This window comes from Anabrus simplex, chromosome 1 (genome assembly GCF_040414725.1).
Source record: "Anabrus simplex isolate iqAnaSimp1 chromosome 1, ASM4041472v1, whole genome shotgun sequence".
Taxonomy (NCBI): domain Eukaryota; kingdom Metazoa; phylum Arthropoda; class Insecta; order Orthoptera; family Tettigoniidae; genus Anabrus; species Anabrus simplex.
In genome coordinates this window covers 1,419,382,062-1,419,406,385 of record NC_090265.1, presented here as the reverse complement: position 1 = coordinate 1,419,406,385, position 24,324 = coordinate 1,419,382,062, and the positions used below count along the sequence as shown (strand labels likewise).

The window sequence follows — 24,324 nt, the reverse complement described above, 5'->3', positions numbered from 1 at the left end:
TCACAGCTGCGCGACCCTAACAGCACGGCCATCCTGCTCGATGGCGTGTCAGCAGTGACTTATGCGTCCTCTACTCCATATCCTTACTACATCCCCTAAATACACTCATTGCCACATGAAAAGATCTGTAACCATCATTTACAAACTCGTTAATGCAATAACCCCAATGAATATCTTTCTTACATTAACATTTAAGTACGTACAGCAACCCCCGTAAGGCACTTTCACCTCATCACTACGGTAATTAAAACTGTGAGGACTTTAACTTGGTGAATCTTACAACCTGGTTTTTCACTATGCCTTTGCTGGCGAGATGTAGTGTTTACAGTGCACTATGTCTTCTGGTATGGGCTATATCAAATTTGTTACTTTCATTGACCTGTCCCAGTCTCATCCTTGGCTTTGACAATATGAAAGTGACTGAGGTATGAATGATGCTAGTAATACCATTGTTTATGCAGCCAGTCCCTGTTATGAATGGTGTGAAATTATCGCTCATAGGGTCGGTTGGTGTATGCATTTCAGTGGGCTTGGCAGACTGATATGTAATAGCAACGGCTGGCTCGGTGAGAAAAGCAACGGGAAACCAACTCACTCCCCATTTCCCTAGCACGCCTCTTCAGTGACGCCTAGGCTATTTATGACAGCTGTTGGCGGAGCTGCAGAGGATCAAACCAGCCTTCGGGCTGAATACCCAGAATACATACATACCATCATACTATCTCACAACATTGTCCAGGTCTTTTTGTAATCGCTCACAATACTGTCACTTATATACTGCTCTTTGCAGTATGAAAAAAGTCTTATCTGTCATTCCAGTACTTTACTCATATCATTTTTATACATGAGAAAACATTAAGGTCCAATAATACTGCCCTAAGTGATCCCTCCCTTAATCGTTTCAGGGTAAGGCAATATTTAATTTCACCTACTCTAATTCTCTGAGTTCTGTTTTATAGAAATTTAGCCACCCATTCAACCAATCGTTTCTCTAGTCGAATAGCCCTCATTTCGATTAGCAATCTCCCACGATCTACCTTTTAAGCCTAGGATAGGTCAATGGCGATACAGACCATTTGACCTCCTGAATTTAAAATATCTGCTAGGCCTATATCTTCCCAGAATACTGCAAATTGAACCTCATTGGAATACCCGTTCCTAAACCCGAACTTTCTTCTACAAAACTAGTTACTAATGTCGCAAATGTATCTATAGTAATATCATCAGAGAGAATGCTTTCCCAGAGCGAGCTTACAGAAAATACCGTCTCACAGCCTGAGAGAATCGAACAAAACGTTCAGCGACTTCCCCCGGCGGCCACCGATACTACGATCAGATCCACTTTCTTGCGGTTAGGGCCGTACATCTGTGCGCTTGCATTCGGGATATGGTGGGATGGAAACCCACCGTCGGCAAACCTGAAGATGGTTTTCCATGGTTTCCCATTTTCCTACCGGCTATACCTTAATTAATGCGACGGCCAATACCTTCCCAATCCTCGTCCTTTCTCATACTTCTGTCGCCGAAAACTTTCGGTGTGTTCGTGTGACGTTAAACCAGCAAAAATATGTAAAACATAATATAAGTCTTGCCTTCTGCTTGCTGTGTTAAATTCAAAGCCATTCGAACTACTTTGAACATTTGATTAATACAACTTTCGGTTTTATTCAGTTTAATAAACGAGCACAAAATCAGTTTCCATGTGTGGGAATCTGCAGGCTAAAGCTAGTCATTTATAGTAATGTGTCTTTCTTTCCATATTACGTGTGTATCATTTTTTTAATTTATTTAGTATTATTTTTGTTTTTCATTTCTTTCCATGTTTTCACTCTGTATCAATGATGTGATTACTTTTACATTTTACTCTTTCCTAACACTGTATATATATTTAACAAATAACCACCCACCCAATTCATTTGAAAAATTTTCATGTGTAGATCTAGTGAAAATTTCAAGTTATATTAAGAATATATTCTAATCGATTGATGATTAGATCAATTAATCAACAAATGTTTGACCATGAAATATTTTTCATGTTATAGCTCAGCTAACAGAAATACGGAAGAGTTCACTGTCTCGATGGCTGTGTGACAGTGGGGACAACATCACTCAAATACAACCTAATATTTTCAAATCTATTTCTAAAAGGTAAGTACAGTAATATACTTTCCAATATCAGTGACTAAATATTAATTTTTGAAAAGTATCGTTCCTGTGGTCGATTTATGGTAGCGTATTAAATGAACTCGAATCACTTTATATCAAATATAATGCAGTAAAATCACAGTTACGATTGACGGTATTCTCTAAGAAAGGAGTGAGCCCCCGGACGAAGCAATCGTTTCATGTCATTGGTCTGTTTTCAGACTGACTCTGCTGTATGAGAGTGAAATTTGGGTGGACTCAAGATATCTTATTCATAAGTTAGGAGTAACAGACATGAAAGTAGTACGAACTATGGTAAGAGGATAGTCATAATGAGGATATACAGGCCTTAGGAATGAACTGGACGGATTAAACTGTGCGTAAACATGAATTTTGGTGGTGGTGTCATGTGAGGCGAATGGAGGAGGGTAAGATAGACCATGAGAATAAGAGAAAACCAAGGCATCAATGATTTAACGACAAGGGGTGAGGAACTAAAAGAGGCCACATATCTAACTGCAAATAGCCAAAGGAACCTCAGGTCTTATTTGTAATTAACTCGAAATAAATGAATTTATAATTTCTTATTCTAAATAGAGAATTGCCGTGGTGTTTAGTTAATTCACAGAGGCTTGCAGAATGAGTGGTCAAGTGCATAGCGGTCTAATAGAGTCTATAACAGAAGATCTATGTTTTGAATGTGGCCGTATCCTGAAACATCATCTTCGTCCTGTACCCCATTTCCGTTGTCACAATACTAATCATCTAAGGGAGCTGTTGCCATGGTGGATGTGGCAGATCCACGAGCATCCACACTACCCACAAGGCACGAGCCGCTGTGATTTAAATCTATTCCCCAGACAAAAGCAAAGCCGTACCATCCCGGCATTTGACTAGAGGAGAAGTGGGAAACCACGGAAAACCACTTCCAGGATGGCTAAGGTGGGAATCGAACCCCTCTCTACTCAGTTGACCTCTCGAGGCTGAGTGGACCCCGTTGCAGCCCTCGTACCACATTTCAAATTTCGTGGCAGAGCCGGGAATCGAATCCGGGCCTCCGTAGGTGGCAGCTAATCATTTTAACCACTACACTACAAAGGCGAGCATGATTATTATTGTTATTATTATACTGGCAGAAAAAAATATCTAAACACCAAGAAGATGTTGCGCTAGATTAACGAACGTTGGTAGGCGTGTTTATACATCTGAAAGATGACGTTGATTTAAATTCCCCGCAAATCGCATTAGCGTGGCGCTAGTAGCGGCCCCATGACGTTGCACATCAGTTTTGCTTTAAATACGGGCTGTACTCTGCGAGCGCGTTAGTTACCTGTGAGATTGGACGGACTGATTGTGAGTAGGTCAAAAATGCCTTTACGACGACGAAGAGGCCAGTATCAATAGCTCATTCCGGGCGAACGAGTCCATATAGTAGGGCTACATGAAGGTGGATTTTCCTTCCGCGCTATTGCAGAATGACTTGGCAATAATGTCTCTACTGTGCAAGTGTGCTGGCTGCAGTGGTCACGAGAAGGTATGCTCGCAAGAAGACCGGACGCCGGACGTCCCTGCGGCACTTCAGTGGTGTCAAGCGAGAACTCACTGGAGGACGGAGAGAAGGTCCGTTGCGTTTTCCGATGAAAGCCGGTTCTGCCTTGGTGCCAGTGATGACTGTGTGTTGGCTAGAAGGAGGCCGGGTGAGCGCCTGCATTCCACCTGTCTGCGGCGTCGACACACTGGACCTATACCGGGAGTTCTGGTCTGGGGAGCAATTTCCCATGACAGTAGGAGAACTCTCGAAGTTATCCCACGCACCCTGACTGCAGATGTGTACGTCCGTCTGCTGATTCGACCTGTTGTGCTGCCATTCGTGAACAGCATTCCCGGGGGTGTTTTCCAGCAGGATATTGCACTCCCTCATGCCGCCGTTGTAACCCAACGTGCTCTACAGTGTCGAGATGTTGCCTTGGCCTGCACGATCCCTCGATCCGTCCTCGATTAAGCATGTATGGCACATCGATGGACGACAACTCCAGCGTCATCCATAACCGGCATTAAGCATCCCTGTTTTGACCGACCGAGTGCAACAGGCATGGAAGTCATCCCGCAAGCTGACATCGGGCACCTGTATGACAAAATGCATGCACGTTTGCATTGCCTGCATTCAATAATCAGGAGATTAAAACGGTAATTAATGGACCAGCACAGCACATTTGCGATGGTTTTTTAACCTGTAGTCTTGTATCTTTAATCAACTAAATATGTTTTCTCGACAAATATATTGCCAACATTTCCGTATTCTACATTCCTTATTTCATGCTGTTTGGATAATTTTCCGCCGGTTTATTATTATTATTATTATTATTATTATTATTATTATTATTATTATTATTATTATTATTATTATCGTTATTACTCAGTATCTTTACGTAAGCAAGTCTGTTTGATAACATGTGCAGCTGTGGTGCGTTTGCAGGATGTCTGAGGAGGACTGGAAAAGACACGGTCCGGACCTATATATACTCTTTACAGTCTCAATATTCAACTGTAGCCGACGTTGCAAAGTACAGTACATTACCCCGTATCTAAGATCGCCAAGAGTGAGATTATAAACGTTCTTCTTTTATTGGTTTAGTTTCCAATACGATGGGCAGTTCTTTTTAGTCCCAACAAGGAGTCAGTAAATGAAGGTTACAAAAATATTCATATGGTTTATGAGGGTATTTAGGGATTGTAGTACAAATGTAAATGAGAAGACGTATTAGTCTATGATAATAATCCAATGAGAGAACGGTTCGATTGTACGGAACCCACACCAGGATTAGATGATACAAGAATTGGCATAGATCTAAAGGAAATCAGCATGATTTGTTCTTGGTGATTTGTAACAAAGAAGTAGTGTTACGGAAATATTGCAAACTGAGGGCTGGGAGGACTTAGAAGTAAGGAGACGTGCTGCTCGACTAAGCGGTAGATTCCACGTTGTCAGTGGAGATATGATGTAGAATGCCTTAGTGGACGAATAAGGTTGAGTATAATTATGAATATAAAGTCGGAATTCAAGAGGAAAAATCTGTGTAAATATTCGATTATAGCAAGATAATTTAGGGATTAGAATAATTTACCACGGCAAACATTCGAAAAATTTCCAACTCTGAAATTATTTACGAAAAGACCAGATAAACAACTGATAGGGAATCTGCCATCCAGATGTTTGCCATAAATGTAGTTCAGTGGTGACTGACTGATGAATTAAACCCAATCCAGCTGAGTAGGTCCTGCGACTTGACTCCCGTAGGCGACCTGCGCGTCATGATGAGGATGAAATGATGATGAAGACAATACAAACACCCAGATCCCGTGCCAGGGAAATTAGCCAATTATGGTTGAAATTCCCGACCCCACCGGGAATCGAACCCGAGTCCCTTGTGACCAAAGGCCAGCACGCTAACCATTTAGCCATGGAGCCGGATATAAGAGAGTTGAAAATTGAAAAGCTAATCGAGCTGTATAGTCTGCGGTTAGTTGTTTGGCACATAGAGTTTCACTAGTAAGAGATTAGTGTAAGAGGAAGCAGGTTCGTTGCTTTCATTTACAGTTGACATCTAGGTCATGAACAAAGGATCTTCAGTTTTTCATGGAATTCGAACTATACGGACGTGACTTTTCATTTCAAAAATATCACTTGCTTTACACGAGGTCCAAGCCATGGTCGCCTTTCAAGAAGGCATTGTCAACGTGTCACCACCGATATGATCCATTGTCAATATACATACATGCAGGCCATGGCGAGAAATTTCAATGGTTCAAATTGCTAGGCACAACTTTCACCCATATCCGAGAAAATGGAATTTACATATTTTGGGAGTAATTCACAAGACCAGCACGCGGCACATTCCCACGAGTGCACATCGCAAAAGAATAAGCTCTCCCAGACATATTTACGAACCCATGTGAAAAGGATTTTGTGAATGCTTTGGTGCCAATCCCTTAACCAAACGTAAATAAGGCTCAAATATTGGGTATTTCATTGTGGTACCAAAACCCGTAATTATTTACTGTACAGTGCCTTGTACGTAGTTCTCGAAATGACCAACGTTAACAACCAGGCAGTCTATCCATATTTTCTGTACATTACATCCGATTTGCACAGAGAAGCAGACGACAATACGCACACTAGTGAACCAATATTTATATATATGCTACTGCTGTCGCCGAAAAAGTGTTGATGCGACGTTAAAAAGAAAGAAAAAGCACTGCTGCCCATATCTCTAATATACTTGTAATGCAATGCATTAAAATATTCTCACAAAAACACTAAGATGGCGAGATTCGATCCGTGAATCATGAGCTTGTGAAGCGGAGAGCTTGTCGATTCATTGTGCGAATACAAGAAGTGTAAGTAAGGCAGCTCGTCTTCACGTTCTCCATAGTTAAGGTATAGCCCCAGCATTTGCCTGGTGTGAAAATGGGTACCACAGAAAATCATCCTCAGGGCTGCCGACAATGGTGTTCGAACCCACTATCTCCCGAATGTAAGCTGAGCCAAGCCGCACAGACACTTGCTCAGTAGATGGGTAGCCCACGCGCTGTTAGCTAGAGAAGGAGCGAAAAGAAGGAGCCACACTATTACAAGTTAACTCCTGCCTTAACAGTTGTCGTTGGCTTGACTGGAGGCAATGACTAAGTCATCAAAGTCCAAGTTTGGATAAAGCTCATGTTTCTTTCTAATTGTTAATACATTGTCATTGATCCGGAGGAGGGAAAAAAGTCTTGATAGTCTTCATCACCTGGTCCAACACTTGTCTGGAATTAGGCTAAGCGATTTGTTTGCTGTACACGTGGTAGGCCTAATTCTTTTACAGCTATTTGCGGACGGCATGGTGTTCCTTATCTCCAGAGACGTAATTTATTAAGTTGTTACATAATACATTCTTTTTTCTTTTACAGGAATCCCTTGACGTCGTGCGATGACGCCAGAATTCCTAGACTTGATTTACGGGCCTGGAAGGAGATATGATGTGCACTGCCACACTCAAGGAACGGATGTGATTCTTTTAAACTGTAGTATAAGTGACTTTAAGAACAGAATAATTTAATATAAACGACAGTTTGTATAGTTGCATTTTAGAATGTACAATGATGACTTGAACAGTAATTATTTCTTGTATCTACAAAGGATCAAGTTTATATCCACTTTAAGAGGCTCATTATCAAAGAAAATATCGTTATGTGCATTAATTTAAATAAACATAGATTATTATTATTATTTTTGTTATGGTTATTATTTTTTCTCCCAACATCTGTTTTGTACATACACGTCCATAGCACCCGTTGTTGTGTATCTTAAGACTATTTAATATCTATCAAGTAGGAACTGGATTTATTTATTCCCTGTGTATCTGAATTTTCTAAATAAAATATAATATTCTTGTTCTTTTGGAAAAGGGTGATAAATACGAATACTAACTAAAGGGGAATTTATAGACTCTCCGAAGTATTACATATGGGGAATTTCTAGAAGGACAATACTTCAGTAGGTATTTGAAGTGATAAAATCAGATTGGAAACGATTAAGTGCTGAGCAAAATGCAACATGCCCATTTTAATAAGAAATAACAACTGATACAGTATATGATTGCAAAGGTAGGGATTTTCATGTTTTCAATATAAATGTTTCCAGAAAGTAACATGTCCAATCTTATTACTGATCAAATAGGAGCGAACAATGCAAAAGGTAACATATTTATAGTTATCTTAACCAAAGGGCAACGTGTTCCTACCCCCAATGAAGAACAGTTTAGAGCATTATGTGAAGAGAAAGAAATTTTGAATCATCGGAAGTTTCAGTAAAATCAACTGAGCATTCCTATTTTGAGTATGACACGGTAACTTTCATGCAACTTCAAAATAAAGGATGAAGATCAAAATAGTACTTCATTCCTGTTACAAGGATTTATCTTCGCCGTGCTATTTCTAATGATAAAACGACCGATGTTGTATCGCTGCTCTCTACCACGAGCCTTGGAGACTGGAAACACAATCCGATTTTTGCCTAGTATAAGGAAATTTTACTCATCACTTCTCCAGAGGAGACTATAGCTGAGTAGAATTAAGACTGTTGACTGCATAGAAGATGGAGTAAGGTGCATATATATTTCTAATCTTGAGTTATTTACTAGCACACCAGAACATCACTGATATTCCAACTTTTTTTTTTTTTTTTACCTGTCTTGGCAAGAAGTAATTTGTACTTGTGTGGATGAAAGGGAGCTGTGTTCACTTTTCTTTTTATTTGTATGCCTAAAAATAGTGAAAGTAAAATAAGCCTTTTTCTCCGAGAAATATTGCTCATGTTATAACTCGACAAATAAAATATTAGACGCATATTACCTCTATTATACAAGAGGGAAGGCTGGCCATCAAACTTAATGCAAGGGGAAAACTTACTTATAAGGCGTGGTTGTTTATGTCATCGTAACCACGGAATGGAGACTGCTATAGCAGTCTTCGATACACAATAATAATAATAATAATAATAATAATAATAATAATAATAATAATAATAATAATAATAATAATAATAATAATAATAATTGTACCGGGCGGTACACCTCCACGCCGCTAATTTAAAATGTGCGCCAGTTGAAACTCCTCTGCTGGAGGAAGTCTGAACTTTATCGACGGTATTAATTTTCAAGTTTCTCAGAAGATGTCACCACGTGGAAAGTTTGGAGTTTTTGAACTGTGCCACTTTTGATGTATTTTTGTTTTACCGGTAGTAAGAAGTGTGAACTTTCTCTTCTAGAGGACACTACTGAAAAACTACAATGGTGCACCCTAGTGCGATGTGAAAGAACTGTTTTTTGAAGAAATTTTTATTTCAAACGTTTGTTTCTTGTTAAATTTTTTTCTGTTATTGTTTAAGTTGGCTGTATACCCCTCTCTTTCCCCTTGTTTTGTATTTAGCCAATCCCGAATTTCTTTAATTAATTTTCCACCAATCATGTGTTTCTTCTTCATATTGTGTAGGGGTTTTCTTTATCCACCAATAAAATGATCGTGGGCGGGTGTTTTCCTTCCTGAAACGCCTCGAACTTTCCACGAGAGTATATAAACTGCTGATTTTAGGGTCTCTGCGCCACTTCTGTTCCATCTTTTAGTGTGTAAAGTACATAGCAGGGGGCGGGAAGCGCCTCTTTCTTCGGCAGCGGTCAACAACAAGGTAATGGCCGATTAATAACTTCTTTCTTTGCTAGCTCAGCAGTTTAACTCTCGGGGCGGGTCCGAAGTTTTTCCATAATGTAACCTTCCTTAAAATGTAAGGACCCTTGGTATCTATTCTATCTTTAAACTGCATATCGGGATAGAGAGTGCTTAACACTCTCGAGCTCCCACTCATAGTGTTTTGAGGTGAACTTATTTTTTTCTCAACCTATTCTTCTTTAACGTAATGTAAATTGTTCCTTTCTAAAGTCACCTCTTTAGTATGGGATTAGCCCCTGCATTGATGGCCTAGTGCAAGTAGGTTTTAAACAAATGTATTAGGAGTGCAGGTCGCCTCCTCTCAAGTGGTTATTTTTGAGGTCATGTAATTAACCTTTTTTTTACTTAATAGACCTCAGTAGGTTGGGTATTTTACCCCTGTATCTATGTCCTTAGAGGACAACTTGGAGGTGGAGTTTGGTATGGCCTTTAATAGGCTTAATGTTGAGAGCGAGTGGCTCTTTCTCGAAAATTGAGTGTTGTATGCCTCGGTGAGGCTTTTCTGTGTAATTTGGAGCAAGTGCTCCTGAGCATGAATGGGGTTTTCTGCCCCTCTGTTAAAACTTATTTTGGAGTAAGGTTGGGCTGATTGCCCAAGAATTGTGAAGTCGGGGCGCGAAGCCCAAATCCGGTAAATATTGTAACTACATTTTGTTGCCTTGCTACTCTGTACCTGCCATGCTTGTTATTTCTTTATTTTGAAAAGAAAATATAACCTTGTTAATTTTACATGAACTCTAATTTCGTAGCTTGAGACCCGTTCACATCCGCACCTTCTTTCACCTCTAACTACCGCAAAAACACGGTAACAAGTGGTAGCAGAGCGTGGTTGAATGGGTCTCAATTTAGCCCCTTTTGACGGCTAAACATTGTTTGGTCCGAACTCTAACAATTTTCTCAGTTGCTGGAATTTTTGATCTTTCCTGTTTCAAAATTGTTCTGTCATCATGCCCGGCCCTCGCGATGTTCTCCATCTTAACTATTTGCGCAAGGAGGAGTTGATCTATGAGTTAACTATCAGAAATGTGCAATCTGGAGGCATGGTTGCGATAGACACCAACAAGCTTAGAGAGTCCCTTGATTTGCCCATTTCCATCCCCAATTTGGGAGAGAAAGAAATTGACGACTCTCTTTCCACGATCACCGAGAATACTACTGGGCTAGCATCGGTAGTTAGTTTTTTTGATGAAAATGATCCTTCTCCTAATCAAATTAAGCGTGTGCAAGCCAGGCTATATCATTTTTCGAATAGAGTTAACGATCTGTTGTCTCTGAAGTTGAATGACGTTCAGAGGAAGGAAGCTAGTATGTTGCTTGAAAATATTTCTGAATTATCCAGTAAGGTTACCCAATTGTTAACTGGGGAAGTTCCTCCCAAAATCGATCAACCCACCACGATGAATGCAGGTAGCGAGGAAGAGTCTCCTAAGGGAGAAGTCAATAGGATAACCGTTGCTGCTCAAACTATCTCTGCCCCATTGGACAACGAGTCTGAACGCCGTGCATCGTTGAATAATATACGTTCTGAATTAACTTCCTTGCCACTGAAACCTTTACCTACTATGTCACCCGGGTTTAGCAGCTTGCCTCATCCATTGGCAATGTTGCTCAGAGGTATCTCTAAGTTTTCCGTTAATACCACCAGTGACGTAATTTCATTTTTAAGATTTTTAGTTGAATTTCAGGATCATGCCCTGGTTTTTTCTCTTTCTCCATGTCAAATTTTGCAAATCATCTATCCTTATGCAATTGGTATTCTCTCTGACAAAATAGTAAGAGCCATAGCTGAACAGTCATCTATTGAAGATTTCCACGCCCACTTGCTAGCTAACTTCATCCCGGCTAGGGCCAGGTCCTCCCTTATTCAGAAGTACTATTATCGTGTACAGCGTTTGGATGAAAACTTAGCAGACTTCATCCAAGATATTAAATTCTATACTAGGGTGTTTGCCCTTCATTTTCCTGAAGATCAGATTGTACAGGCAATTGTAGAAGGAATTTCACCATCCTATAGGTCATATTTGTGTTTCGCGGCGTGCCCGCAAACCTTCTCTGAACTTGAAGCATTGGCCGTCTCAGCGGAAGGAGTTAGATACGCCGATTCTTTGCGTGTCGCGAAAGAACCCCCTCCTTCTTTTGGTAATCCTCGGCCTCCTCCTCCTCGCCGACCAGTCACACCTCGTAAATGCTATGCTTGCGGGTCACCCGACCATCTTCGGAACAAGTGCCCATTGCTCAAGTCTAGTGGGACAAGGAATGGAACTGGTTCATCACAAGGCTGTTTTAAATGTGGGGCTTTCTCACATATCGCCAAGAATTGTCCCAATTCGAATAGCACCCCCTCCTGCTCAACTTCAGGTGCAATTTCCAGCAACAATCAAAAGTGACTAGTGGCTTCGGCTGAGTCGACTAATCCATCTTCCCGAGGCTCAGCCCCTGGCAAACAGGTCGTAAATTCAGGGAATGTTCAATCTGCAAATCTATCTTTTGAATGCCCCAAAGAGTGTCTTAGGATTGCGGCGGATACCCCCGCACCGGTCCCTTTTCTCAAACTTGAGTTAAATAATGAACCTGTAACAGCTCTTTTAGATTCAGGCAGTGTTTGTTCGATTATTTCGGATCAATGGTATTCAAAATTGAAATCTGTTTGTAAACTTCCTGACTATTGTTCCTCTTCGATCCAATATGTTTCGGCTAATTCATCTCCCTTAGAAATTCTAGGTTCTTTACATGTCAAAATTCGTATTTTTAAATTTACATGGAAAATCAAATTGTTTGTGGCTAAGCACCTGTCTTGCCCCATCATATTGGGAGCTGACTTCATTTCTCACACTGGTCTTGTGCTCGATCTTCAGAGTAAGTCGTGCACATTCAAATTTGCGTCCAATTGTAAAATTCCCTTGTTAAAGTGTAATTCTGTATCATGTTCATCTATTTCGCCTACCCAGGGTGAGATGTTGTTAGACCTTAGACATCTACCTGAGGAGCAGGCTGATAGTATTCGTAAATTATGTCAGTCATTTCCAGAGGTGTTCTCTGATACTCTTGGTGTTACTGACCTTATTGAATACAAAATTGAGGTCACGGATTCAATTCCTGTCCGTTTTCCACCTTATAGGCTATCTCCACCTAAAATGAAGGCTCTGAAAGAAATCATCGATCAGATGTTGAAGGATGGTATTATTAGGCCCTCTAAGTCGGCTTATTCGTCACCTATTTTTCTAGTCCCGAAACCCCAAGGGGGCTTCAGGCCTGTCATTGATTATAGGGCTCTCAATCGGAAGGTGGTGTTACAATCTGTGCCCCTTCCCGACCTTCATTCTTGTTTTTCATGGTTCCGTAAGGCCAAGTTCTTCACCATCTTGGATTTGAATCAAGCCTACAATCAAATTCCCCTTGCGGAAGAGTCTAAACATCTTACAGCGTTTGCCACGGACTGGAATTTATACGAATACAACCGCGTGCCTTTCGGGCTCCCCACGGGAGCAGCTGTACTCACTAGGCTGCTAGATAGGGTCTTCTCCGACATCAAATTTGAGTATTTGTATCACTACTTGGATGATGTCGTCGAATTTTCGGAGACCTTTGAAGAACATCTAGATCATCTGCGAGAAGTTCTCAATCGCCTTCGTAAGGCTGGGTTAACTGTCAAGTTGTCCAAGGTTGCCTTTGCTAAGCCCTCTATGTCATTTCTAGGGCATATTGTGTCACCTGATGGTGTTGCAGTCGATCATTCTAGAACACAGGCCATCCGTGATTTTAAACCTCCCAAGGACATCAAAGGTATCGCCAGGTTCATTGGTATGGTGAATTTCTTCAGGAAGTTCATTCCTAACTTCGCTAATAGAGCGGCGCCCTTGAACCTTCTTCGTAGGAAAGGCATCAAATTCGAGTGGGGACCTTCTCAACAAGCCGCTTTTGAAGATCTTAAATTAGCTCTCTGTAATGCCCCTGTACTTGCTATGCCTGATTTCTCGAAGAAATTTATCGTCCAAACCGACGCGTCGTCGTCAGCAGTAGCTGCAGTCCTTCTTCAAGAGACTGAACTAGGGAGGCGACCCATCGCCTATGCATCTAGGACCTTGTCGGCTCAAGAAGCCAAGTATTCCATCTATGAGCTCGAAGGTTTGGCAGTCTTATTCGCCTTAGAAAAGTTCCGTCTCTATCTGGAACATGTCAAATTCGACCTGGAGACAGATAATCAAGCCTTAAGCTGGGTCTTAGGTAGGCCGCGTCGTACTGGTCGTATAGCCCGTTGGGCCATCCGAATTTCTGCCTTCCAATTCGATGTCAGGCATATCAGAGGTACCGAAAATGTTGTTGCTGATGGACTCAGCCGTATGTTTTCCAACGACGTCGAGACCCACGAACCGGTCGACAGTTCATCACCTCCCGAGTCCATACTATCTGGTGTTAATGCCATCTTAACAGATGCTCCCATGCTCTTTAGGGATATCGAGAAATACCAACGTGAAGATCCGACGCTGGCTCCGATAATGGAAACCCTTTCTTCTGGGGAACATGTTGTCCCTTATGTTCTGAGGAATGGTGTTCTATGTTGCCCTTCGAGGCATGATCAGATGATGAAGGTTGTCGTTCCAGCTGTTCTTGTGCCTATGATCTTCAAGTACTATCATGAGACCCCATTAGGGGGGCAACTTGGAATCTTTAAAACTCGTGAAAAGATTCGTGAAAGGTTCATCTGGAAGGGTATGGACGGTGAAATCCGTGAACTAGTAAAAGCTTGTAAATCTTGTTTGCTCAGTAAACCCACCATGTCCACCAAGGTAGGCCTTTTGTCTTCGCATCAAGCGTCGCGCCCCATGGAACGCCTGTATATTGATTATGTAGGACCCTTCCCCCAGTCAAAGGGAAATGCCAACAAGTTCATCTTTGTATGCGTAGATGGTTTTACAAGATTTGCCTGGTTATTTCCGACTAAGCTGGCTACCGCTCAGTCCACCATTACTTGCTTAAATTCTATTTTTGCCTCTTTTGGTCCGTGCCAATATATTGTGTCTGATAATGCTAAGGCGTTTACATCAAATATTTTTCGTAAATTCTGCTTTGACCTGTCCATCTCTCATGTGACTACTTCTGCTTATTACCCTCAACCATCTCTGGCTGAACGGGTTAACCGTAATCTCAGGTCCGCGCTTATTGCCTATTAGCTGTGCTAACTTGCCTCATATTATCTTGAAAGGAATATGAAGGTTATATTTTTTTTGAGTTTCACTTTTAAGGCTTTCTGCCCCTTCTATAATATTTTGTTTTATATGTAAGCATTTTTGTAAAACCTGCCCCGAACAGTTAAACTGCCATCCTGTCCTTCCCACGGCCATTACCACGCTCCCGTCTCCTGCTCCACTCTACACAGTGGCTTATTTAATGCCATGGATATCTGCACGCCGCTGGCCCCTCAACCTCTCAACAAGCCTGTGCCCTCAAAAAAAAAAAAAGATGATGGTCCAACAAATTCTGCCGCCTAGCATTAATGTTTCAGTGCCCCCGCAGCCACGCGGCGCCGTGCCGCGACTGGGATAGAGGAAGGGCCCCCTCGACCCCAGCGAGGACGACATGTGCACGGCGAGCCGGAGCTCTCCTCCCGGCCAAGGCTGATGTGCGGCGCACGACCTGCTACTGGCCCGCAGCCTGTATATGTTCACCGCGGGCGCGGCGTGCTTCTACACCTCTGCTCCCCTCATAGTGTGGGCGAGCGGTATCTCAGGGTACTTGAGGGGCCCAGGCGGCCTCCTCTGAACGCAAGCAGTGGCGGCTGGTCTGGCCGTTAAAATCATCAACGTTTGAAATATTTGGTGGACTTAGAAAATTTTCCTCAACTTTAAAAACTAAAGTTTTCCTTCTGAATTCAACTTCTACAAACATAAAGACTTTACTTCACCAGTTACAACACAAATTTTGAAACTGAATCAAACCAAATTAAGAAAATCTTATAAATACTTCTGCAATTAATCTCCATATCAACATCAAAACTTGGACCTTGTTTCCAAACAAATTGCATGTGTCACCCCTGGAGGAACTTTTGGGGGGAGGGGAGGGCTGTACCGGGCGGTACACCTCCACGCCGCTAAATTAAAATGTGTGCCAGTTGAAACTCCTCTGCTGGAGGAAGTCTGAACTTTATCGGCGGTATTAATTTTCAAGTTTCTCAGAAGATGTCACCACGTGGAAAGTTTGGAGTTTTTGAACTGTGCCACTTTTGATGTATTTTTGTTTTACCGGTAGTAAGAAGTGTGAACTTTCTCTTCTAGAGGACACTACTGAAAAACTACAATGGTGCACCCTAGTGCGATGTGAAAGAACTGTTTTTTGAAGAAATTTTTATTTCAAAAGTTTGTTTCTTGTTAAATTTTTTTCTGTTATTGTTTAAGTTGGCTGTATACCCCTCTCTTTCCCCTTGTTTTGTATTTAGCCAATCCCGAATTTCTTTAATTAATTTTCCACCAATCATGTGTTTCTTCTTCATATTGTGTAGGGGTTTTCTTTATCCACCAATAAAATGATCGTGGGCGGGTGTTTTCCTTCCTGAAACGCCTCGAACTTTCCGCGAGAGTATATAAACTGCTGATTTTAGGGTCTCTGCGCCACTTCTGTTCCATCTTTTAGTGTGTAAAGTACATAGCAGGGGGCGGGAAGCGCCTCTTTCTTCGGCAGCGGTCAACAACAAGGTAATGGCCGATTAATAACTTCTTTCTTTGCTAGCTCAGCAGTTTAACTCTCGGGGCGGGTCCGAAGTTTTTCCATAACCTTCCTTAAAATGTAAAGACCCTTGGTATCTATTCTATCTTTAAACTGCATATCGGGATAGAGAGTGCTTAACACTCTCGTGCTCCCACTCATAGTGTTTTGAGGTGAACTTATTTTTTTTCTGAACCTATTCTTCTTTAACGTAATGTAAATTGTTCCTTTCTAAAGTCACCTCTTTAGTATGGGATTAGCCCCTGCATTGATGGCCTAGTGCCAAGTAGGTTTTAAACAAATGTATTAGGAGTGCAGGTCGCCTCCTCTCAAGTGGTTATTTTTGAGGTCATGTAATTAACCTTTTTTTTTTTACTTAATAGACCTCAGTAGGTTGGGTATTTTACCCCTGTATCTATGTCCTTAGAGGACAACTTGGAGGTGGAGTTTGGTATGGCCTTTAATAGGCTTAATGTTGAGAGCGAGTGGCTCTTTCTCGAAAATTGAGTGTTGTATGCCTCGCGGAGGCTTTTCTGTGTAATTTGGAGCAAGTGCTCCTGAGCATGAATGGGGTTTTCTGCCCCTCTGTTAAAACTTATTTTGGAGTAAGGTTGGGCTGATTGCCCAAGAATTGTGAAGTCGGGGCGCGAAGCCCAAATCCGGTAAATATTGTAACTACATTTTGTTGCCTTGCTACTCTGTACCTGCCATGCTTGTTATTTCTTTATTTTGAAAAGAAAATATAACCTTGTTAATTTTACATGAACTCTAATTTCGTAGCTTGAGACCCGTTCACACCCGCACCTTCTTTCACCTCTAACTACCGCAAAAACACGTTAACAATAATAATAATAATAATAATAATAATAATAATAATAATAATAATAATAATAATAATAATAATAATAATAATAATAATAATAGTTTTACGTCCTACAGACTAATTGTACGGTTTTCCGAGACTCTACGGTGCTGGCATTTTGTCCCGCAGAATTCCTTTTACGAGCTGATAAATATACCGACGTGAGACTGGCGTATTTGAGAACCCTCTTATACCACTGGACTGAACTGTGAACGAATTTGCCAACTTGGGTTCAGAAAACCGGCTCCTCTACCGTCTGAGTTATCGGTCCTCCATCTCCTCTATTCTGGAAAAATCGCCGGTACAGATGTTCAAGCTGAAACCCCTATCATGATGAAATCCTTTCGTGTTTCTCTGGACAGCCCACCGCCTCCATTTCCTCACTGGTAATGATTTCGTTGCTTGACATCATCTTTTAAGTCATCCTTTTACTGCCAATCAGGCTAATTCCTAAACTAATTCACGTTTGCTACCATCATAAACACTATTTTGAACTGATGGTCTCGGTTCCTCGCAGATAGACATTTCACCTAATTTTGTAAAATTACTTTCGACCTCAGGTGGAAGAAAAGTACCTCGATACTGCCAGTCACTGCATACATCCGCAGAGTGTAATGGACAATTTCCTAGGAGACGTGTTTATATTTTCATATGCCTCAACCGGTAACAAATTATGTGCTAACGTAGCACGCATTTCAGATGAAGGTTAATTTTTCTTTTTTACGTTTAATGTTAACGCGTTACACACCACAGTGCGCCTTTTGCTTCCATAGGAAGCCATATAGCATTTTTAAAACTATTTTACGTCGCACCGACACATATAGGTCTTACGGCGACGATGGAGTAGGAAAGGACTGAGAGTGGGAGGGAAGGCGGCCGTAGCCTTATTTAAGACATACCCCAGCGTTTGCCTTGTGTGAAAATGGGAAACCACGGAAAACCAACTTCAGAGTTGCCGACAGTGAGGTTCGAACCCACTATCTCTCGGATGCAAGCTCACAGCTTCGTGCCTCTAACTGCACGGCCAACTCTCCCGGTCATATAGCCTTTGACTGACTGTATGTGGCTCAGGCAAGCGTGAAATAGTGTGTTAGAGTACTTTGTATTCCAGTATTACTTAAGAGCGCCTCGAGGGATTTGACAATTTGATGTTAAAGAAATAAGTCATTGCTAGACGAAATGCAACATAATATCACGATTTATTAATTGTAATTTTTTCATATTTAAATGTGTCTTCCTTTGACATTACATGGCTCGTTCTCTTCACAAATGACGAGTTTTCAAATACTGCTGAGTGGTAGCATACTTCCCTGGAATAATCGTAGTCATACGCGATATGATGTATTAAACGTACCTACACTTCAGTAACTAAAGATTATTTGCACGAATGAATACGGCTGTGAAGAAGTCGGTCAGATATTTGCTCGTTAGCTTGGACATATATGCTCATGTCATGACACGGAGAATAGACGCTAATGTGACAAGAGTAAACATTTTAGTTGAATAACACTTACAAGATAAGATGCTACAATATCCCAAGTGAGGAATTGAAGCTCTAGTCGAACACCTCTGTAGATCACACATATCACCTCTTAACGTATACGGAATCACATGATTATTAGAAGACATGAAACTGTAAGTAATAGGCGTTTTATTGTTACATTCTAGTGAATAAGGATGAACGCGCCTAATAAGTTAAGTTACATCATTTCTAAACACGCCTTGTCCATATAAAATCAAAATTCGGTTTATGATTGCAATTTATTCCTTGAGTACAGTAGAATCTGAGTATGTAGGCCTACATGTAACACAACAATACTCACTGAGTCCTATAAGAAAACATCCTTAACCTACAATCGATTTTTCAAAACTTGCCTCGTCCTCGTCTAATGACCCAGCAGAAATGGAGGCCTAATGATTTGTGACGTTCATCATGCATGTTGGTGAACACCGGGCAGTAAATGTTTCCTTACGATGATGGACATGCCTAACTGAAAGAGATTTAATGTGCTGGTTCTTTTGTTTAAATGCTAGCTTTGTTATTTCTAATATTTTTATAATAGGCTAGGCTTTGGATATCGTTAAACCATTCTAATGGAGAAAGAAATGACTGCAAATACATGTCTAGTTTGAAAGTAGACTGTATGTTGTAAAACTCCCCTTATCAGTTTTAACAAAATATATTTTACTGCACTGTAACCCAAAAATTCTTATTCAGTTATTATACAGATATATGTAATGCTTGGAATTAGTTAGAAACCAACAGTAAAAATAATTGGTTAATTTCTAGAAACGCCAAAATGAAAGTCGTAAAATATTTTTCACAGCTCCTGGAAAAAATTAAAGAAGGATAGGGTAAGTTTTGAAATGGCGTGACCCTTCATGAAACATAATTATCCTCAGATTATTCTGAAAGAAACCTTATTTTTGACAAGGTATAACCACCCGTATTGACGTGTTACTTATAATGAAGGTACAGTCACACTAAACGGAATATTCGAAAAGGGAAGGTTAGTTTTACGATGCCAAGGCAACACGGGGCCCATACATTATTCTCTTCCCTTTACTGCCCGAAATAATGTAACATAAGATACTGATACACAGAAATGATCTGTAACTTCTTTGCTGCTGACATACTGAATGTAGATGCATATATTATGCAAGGCCTGTTCTATATTAGAGATACTTGAAACCTGGCATTTAATCTAATGCTTCTTTGTACACCACATTCGTCGTTCTGTTAACGTTAGCACAAACGAAAAGTGACTTACTGTTACTAACGCGGGAGTATGCTACGTACATTAGCCGGGTGAGAAACTGTTCAACCTGAGGTCATGTCCTGCAACTCTCAGTGTCTGATCTGTGACTTGTGGATAGTCATCGCGAAGCACGGACTGAAGGAGAACATTGCAAACACACTGGCAGGCAATCTATGTTGTTATTTTGTATGTAGAAGTGTGTACTACTGTTATTACTTGAGTGAAGGGATAGGACAGGTGCTTTGGTATTCGAAATGAGGTACTGCCTAAGCATTTCTCTGGAATATGGACAGAACCAAATAGTATTTCCACACTGACAACGGCCGGTGTAGGTTTCCCGATTCGAATTCCAGGCCTCCAACCAGTATGGTGAATAAAAGCCTCAACAGAAGAGAAACAAAAATGCCCAGTCGTTTTCCAGATATAACAAATCAGCACTACGCTTACCCATTGATGCGCTATGTCCGCTAGGACTAAGACTGTAAAATATTACATTAATAATATATTCCTTTTTACTCCTATCAAAAATGTGTAAAAGAGAAGAAGAATTGGAAATATATTTCCATTAAAGTTCGTAGATTTTTATTGAAGTTTATCACAGATACTTCGTGGAAAAGTAATATCACTGTTTTGGTCTTCCTATAAACCCCCAGTCCATTCGGGGATTTTTAAACAGTGTCGATCGTGAAACTTAACTTTTGATAGGTGGATTCTAAATGTGAAACTTAGTAAGATAATTATGGGCAATAGTTTTCCATTTATAAGAAATCAGCTCTATGAGCACCCGCTTTTTGGGTTATTTCTGCAAGTACTTAAACTGTAAAACATTCCGTTAATAATATTTCCCTTATTAATCCTCCTATCGAAAAAGCGTACATGAGAAAAAAGGTTTAGAAACAGATTTCCATTAAGGTTCTTAGATTTACAATAAGTTTTGTCATGGATATTTTATGGGAGAGTACGATCACTGTTTCGGTCCCTCTATAAAGACCCACTTCATTCAGGGATTTTGAAATGATATGGACCCTAAAACCTATTCAATGATAGGTGAATTCTAAATAGGAAGCTTGGTTGAAATATATCCAGTCGTTTTTTTAGTTATAAGCATTCAGGCAGGCAGGCAGGCAGGCAGGCAGACAGACAGACAGACAGACAGACAGACAGACAGACAGACAGACAGACAGACAGACAGACAGACAGACAGACAGACACCAAAGCTAAAAAACATGCAGATGGTCAGTATTATACCTGAAATAGATAACTATAGGAATATTTTGTCAAAATAATAAATATACAGACACACGGTCGTTACGTTTTATTTATATACGTACGTAACAAATAGTGAAAATTGTCCCAGAATTATATCTCCTTTTAAAATAGCTATTAGGTATATTCAACATAATCGTTTTTAGAACAGAATGATAAAAATGACGCAGCACATTGTTATATAATACCAAAAGGTATGCTTAGCTTTGAAACACCGTATTCATGTACAAAAATATGTTATCTTCATTTTAATTATAACTGTATTTATAAGTTAGTGTTATAAACAACTCATCGCGATATTAAGGAAAACCAATATTCTAACTCATATTGAACATTGGCAGCAACTAGCTTCGGCCATTTCTTAATGAAAATGTGGCCGTTGAATGTAACAGTAGCGCTTATGTCAAGATGGTGCTCGTAGTAAATTTAGTATTTAAGTCATGAACAGAGACTGGTAACCATTCAATTGGAGAAATTAAACCAAATTATTTTAATAGAAGAAGATAGAGCTAGCGAATAGGGAGGGAGGGGGGGGGGGGGGTGCTGTGTTTCTCAAAGAACTGCGAGTCCTCAACTCTCTTTCGTACCACTCGGCAGAAATTCACACGGGAGTGATCAGGATTTTTAACTTTACACACACTATCTATCTGCAATTGCTATTTCGATCTGTGCAGTAGCGCAATATCATTTGGATATTTCTACTTTGTCTAGAAAATTTATTCGCCTTTACACTTTATAGTTCTATGCGGATGGAAATTTAAATTTGTTGGGAGATATACTCAAGTTATGGAGAATAAGTAAAACATATAATGAATGGATATTTCATAAATGAAGAAAAAAATTCAAACGGAGAGAATAATGAGAATGTTCCGGAAATTCAACTGAGAGAATTCGCTTCCCGTCCCGCAGTCGTCCACTGACTTGTTTGCTTCCATAAGTCAAAGCCTAATCACGTCTGATTAAGTATTATCTGCGTACTTTTTAGAGTTTTTAGCGATAGATTTGTGTACGGGTTTGAGGAGTAAGGAGGGAGCTCTCCCGGTTCCGGTAGTACTGCCAACTGAATGGAAATGAACTCTGAATTGAATCGATAATATGATCGATCGATATGAATTTTCTAAACCTTTGTTTTCTTAAGCCAACAATATTGTGTCACATACACATTACATAACATTATATAACATTTCTCGGTGCAAATCTTATTTCTAGAGTGAATTCTATAGTTTGGCTTTGCTGTGTAAATAACAACAGTACTAGTACATAAAGTGTACGCCAGATGTCGCACAGCGATGCATAAGCGATTCACAGTTTGTGTTTCAAAGGTTGCCAATACGAATCTCGAAGATTGCCGAGGTCGACCGATTCAGCACTAGGGTGTAAATCTATCGCTATAAAGTGCGCAGATAATAGGAGCATCTCCTTCGGAACTACACCCTTTAAAACATCTATAAATGTTATTAATGTGGTTCTAGAAGAGGGTTCAGTATGCCTTAGTATTCCAAACAGTAGTTTCCTTAAATGAAAGAATAATGGAGTAATTTTAATTAGGTATAATGTTTCCATGTTCCAGTACTTTGGCGGCGGACAGCATCAGTACATCTCTGACACCTGTTATTGTCTGGTCGAAGCTGGTCGGAGCGCTGCCTCTGTCTCGTGGAGGAGTCGTGCTCACTGCCATCTGTCTGCTGATCAATGTAGCTCAGTTTGCGTACATTCCGTGCGTGCTGGTACACTCTGACTGGTGGCGTTCACAGGTACGATCGTGTACTAACTGCAGGCGTTGGGTTTAATTGGTCAGAAAATTGTAATACTGATTGCATTAGTGAAAAGAAATCGATATTTCTGGGGATTTACCGTAGTTTGTTGAAAGATAAAGATAATAATAATAATAATAATAATAATAATAATAATAATAATAATATTAATAATAATAATAATAATAATAATATTAATAATAATAATAATAATAATAATAATAATAATAATAATAATAATAATAATAATAATAATAATAATAATAATTGGTGGCAAATCTCGAGAAAAGATGATTGAAAAACAAGAAAGGCCCGCCTCTGTGTAGTGGTTAGTGTGATTAGCTGCCACCCCCGGAGGCCCGGGTTCGATTCCAGGCTCTGCCACGAAATTTGAAAAGTGCTATGCGGGCTGGAACGGGGTCCACTCAACGTCGGGAGGTCTGAGTAGAGGTGGGTTCGATTCCTACCTCAACCATCCTGAAAGTGGTTTTCCGAGGTTTCCCACTTCTCTTCCATTCAAATGCCGGGATGGTGCCTAACGTAAGGCCACGGCCGCTTCCTTCCCTCTTCCTTGTCTATCCCTTCCAATCTTTCTATCTCCCCGCAAGGCCCCTGTTCAGCATAACAGATGAGGCCGCCTGGGCGAGGTACTGGTCATCATCCCCAGTTGTATGCCCCGACCCAGAGCCTCACGCTCCAGGACACTGCCCTTGCGGCGGTAAAGGTGGGATCCCTCGCTGAGTCCGAGGGAAAAACCGAACCTGGAGGATCAGCAGATTAAGAAAGAAAGAAAGAAAGAAAGAAAGAAGAAAAGAAGAAAAGTGCTAGTAAGTTCAAACGCGCTCTTAATTGGGCATAACGAATCAAGAAGAATAAGAGTTAGGATTTTTTAGATATAATATTTACATATCTTGCTAATTTTGACACATTTTGTATATCAATACATATTTTCCTCATGCACAGTATATACTTTTTAATTATTCAACCTTCGCACATTCATTTCATGTCGTCTATCCTCATTAATTGGTAAGTGATACTGAATGAAATTACCAACCAACCTGGACCTCTGTTGAGGAAGCCAGGCTCTGCCTGTCACAAGTCAGGACCAATGGCGAGTGATAGAGGAGTAACACCTCTTTAAAGAAACCTTGGGTCGCCTGCCCCTTGTAAGGGGCCCTAACCAGGGTTACGGTAAAGACCTCAACGGCAGTGAAGGGGGAAATAAAATTTATTGGTACGGTGGAACTGGCGGAAGGAGCACCTGGCAACTGAGGTTAACAGTAGAAACCTACTGCCTTGTAGGAAGAGGAGGGATCCTCAAACACTAAGGGAACATCCCCGACAAAAAAGGCAGCCACCCAACAGGCTGTGAAGGGGCAGACCACCTGTTGGTTGTGCGCAGGGGTGACGTCCAGCTATGTACAAAATAAGTAGTCACGAAAATGTCGAGCACATGTAGAAACCGGCCAGTCTCAGTGGCGGAGAGACGACTGGAGGAGACAAGTGATCGACAAGGCCCAGGTCCTTCAAGGACTGTAGCGCCGGATAAGTAAGTAACTGAATAAAATTAGTT

General features: G+C 40.7%; 1 protein-coding gene across 1 annotated transcript in view; it reads left to right on the top strand.

The window, feature by feature from the left end:
* The window catches only part of LOC136860000 (peroxidase-like), a 93,221-nt gene extending 86,036 nt beyond the window's left edge, over positions 1 to 7,185 (top strand). Inside the window, exons 14-15 of the mRNA XM_068225846.1 lie at positions 2,043 to 2,148; positions 7,096 to 7,185. Coding sequence (XP_068081947.1) covers positions 2,043 to 2,148; positions 7,096 to 7,165 — 176 coding nt within the window. The 3' untranslated portion in view covers positions 7,166 to 7,185. The remainder of the gene's footprint in view (positions 1 to 2,042; positions 2,149 to 7,095) is intronic.
* The last annotated feature ends 17,139 nt before the right edge of the window (positions 7,186 to 24,324 follow it).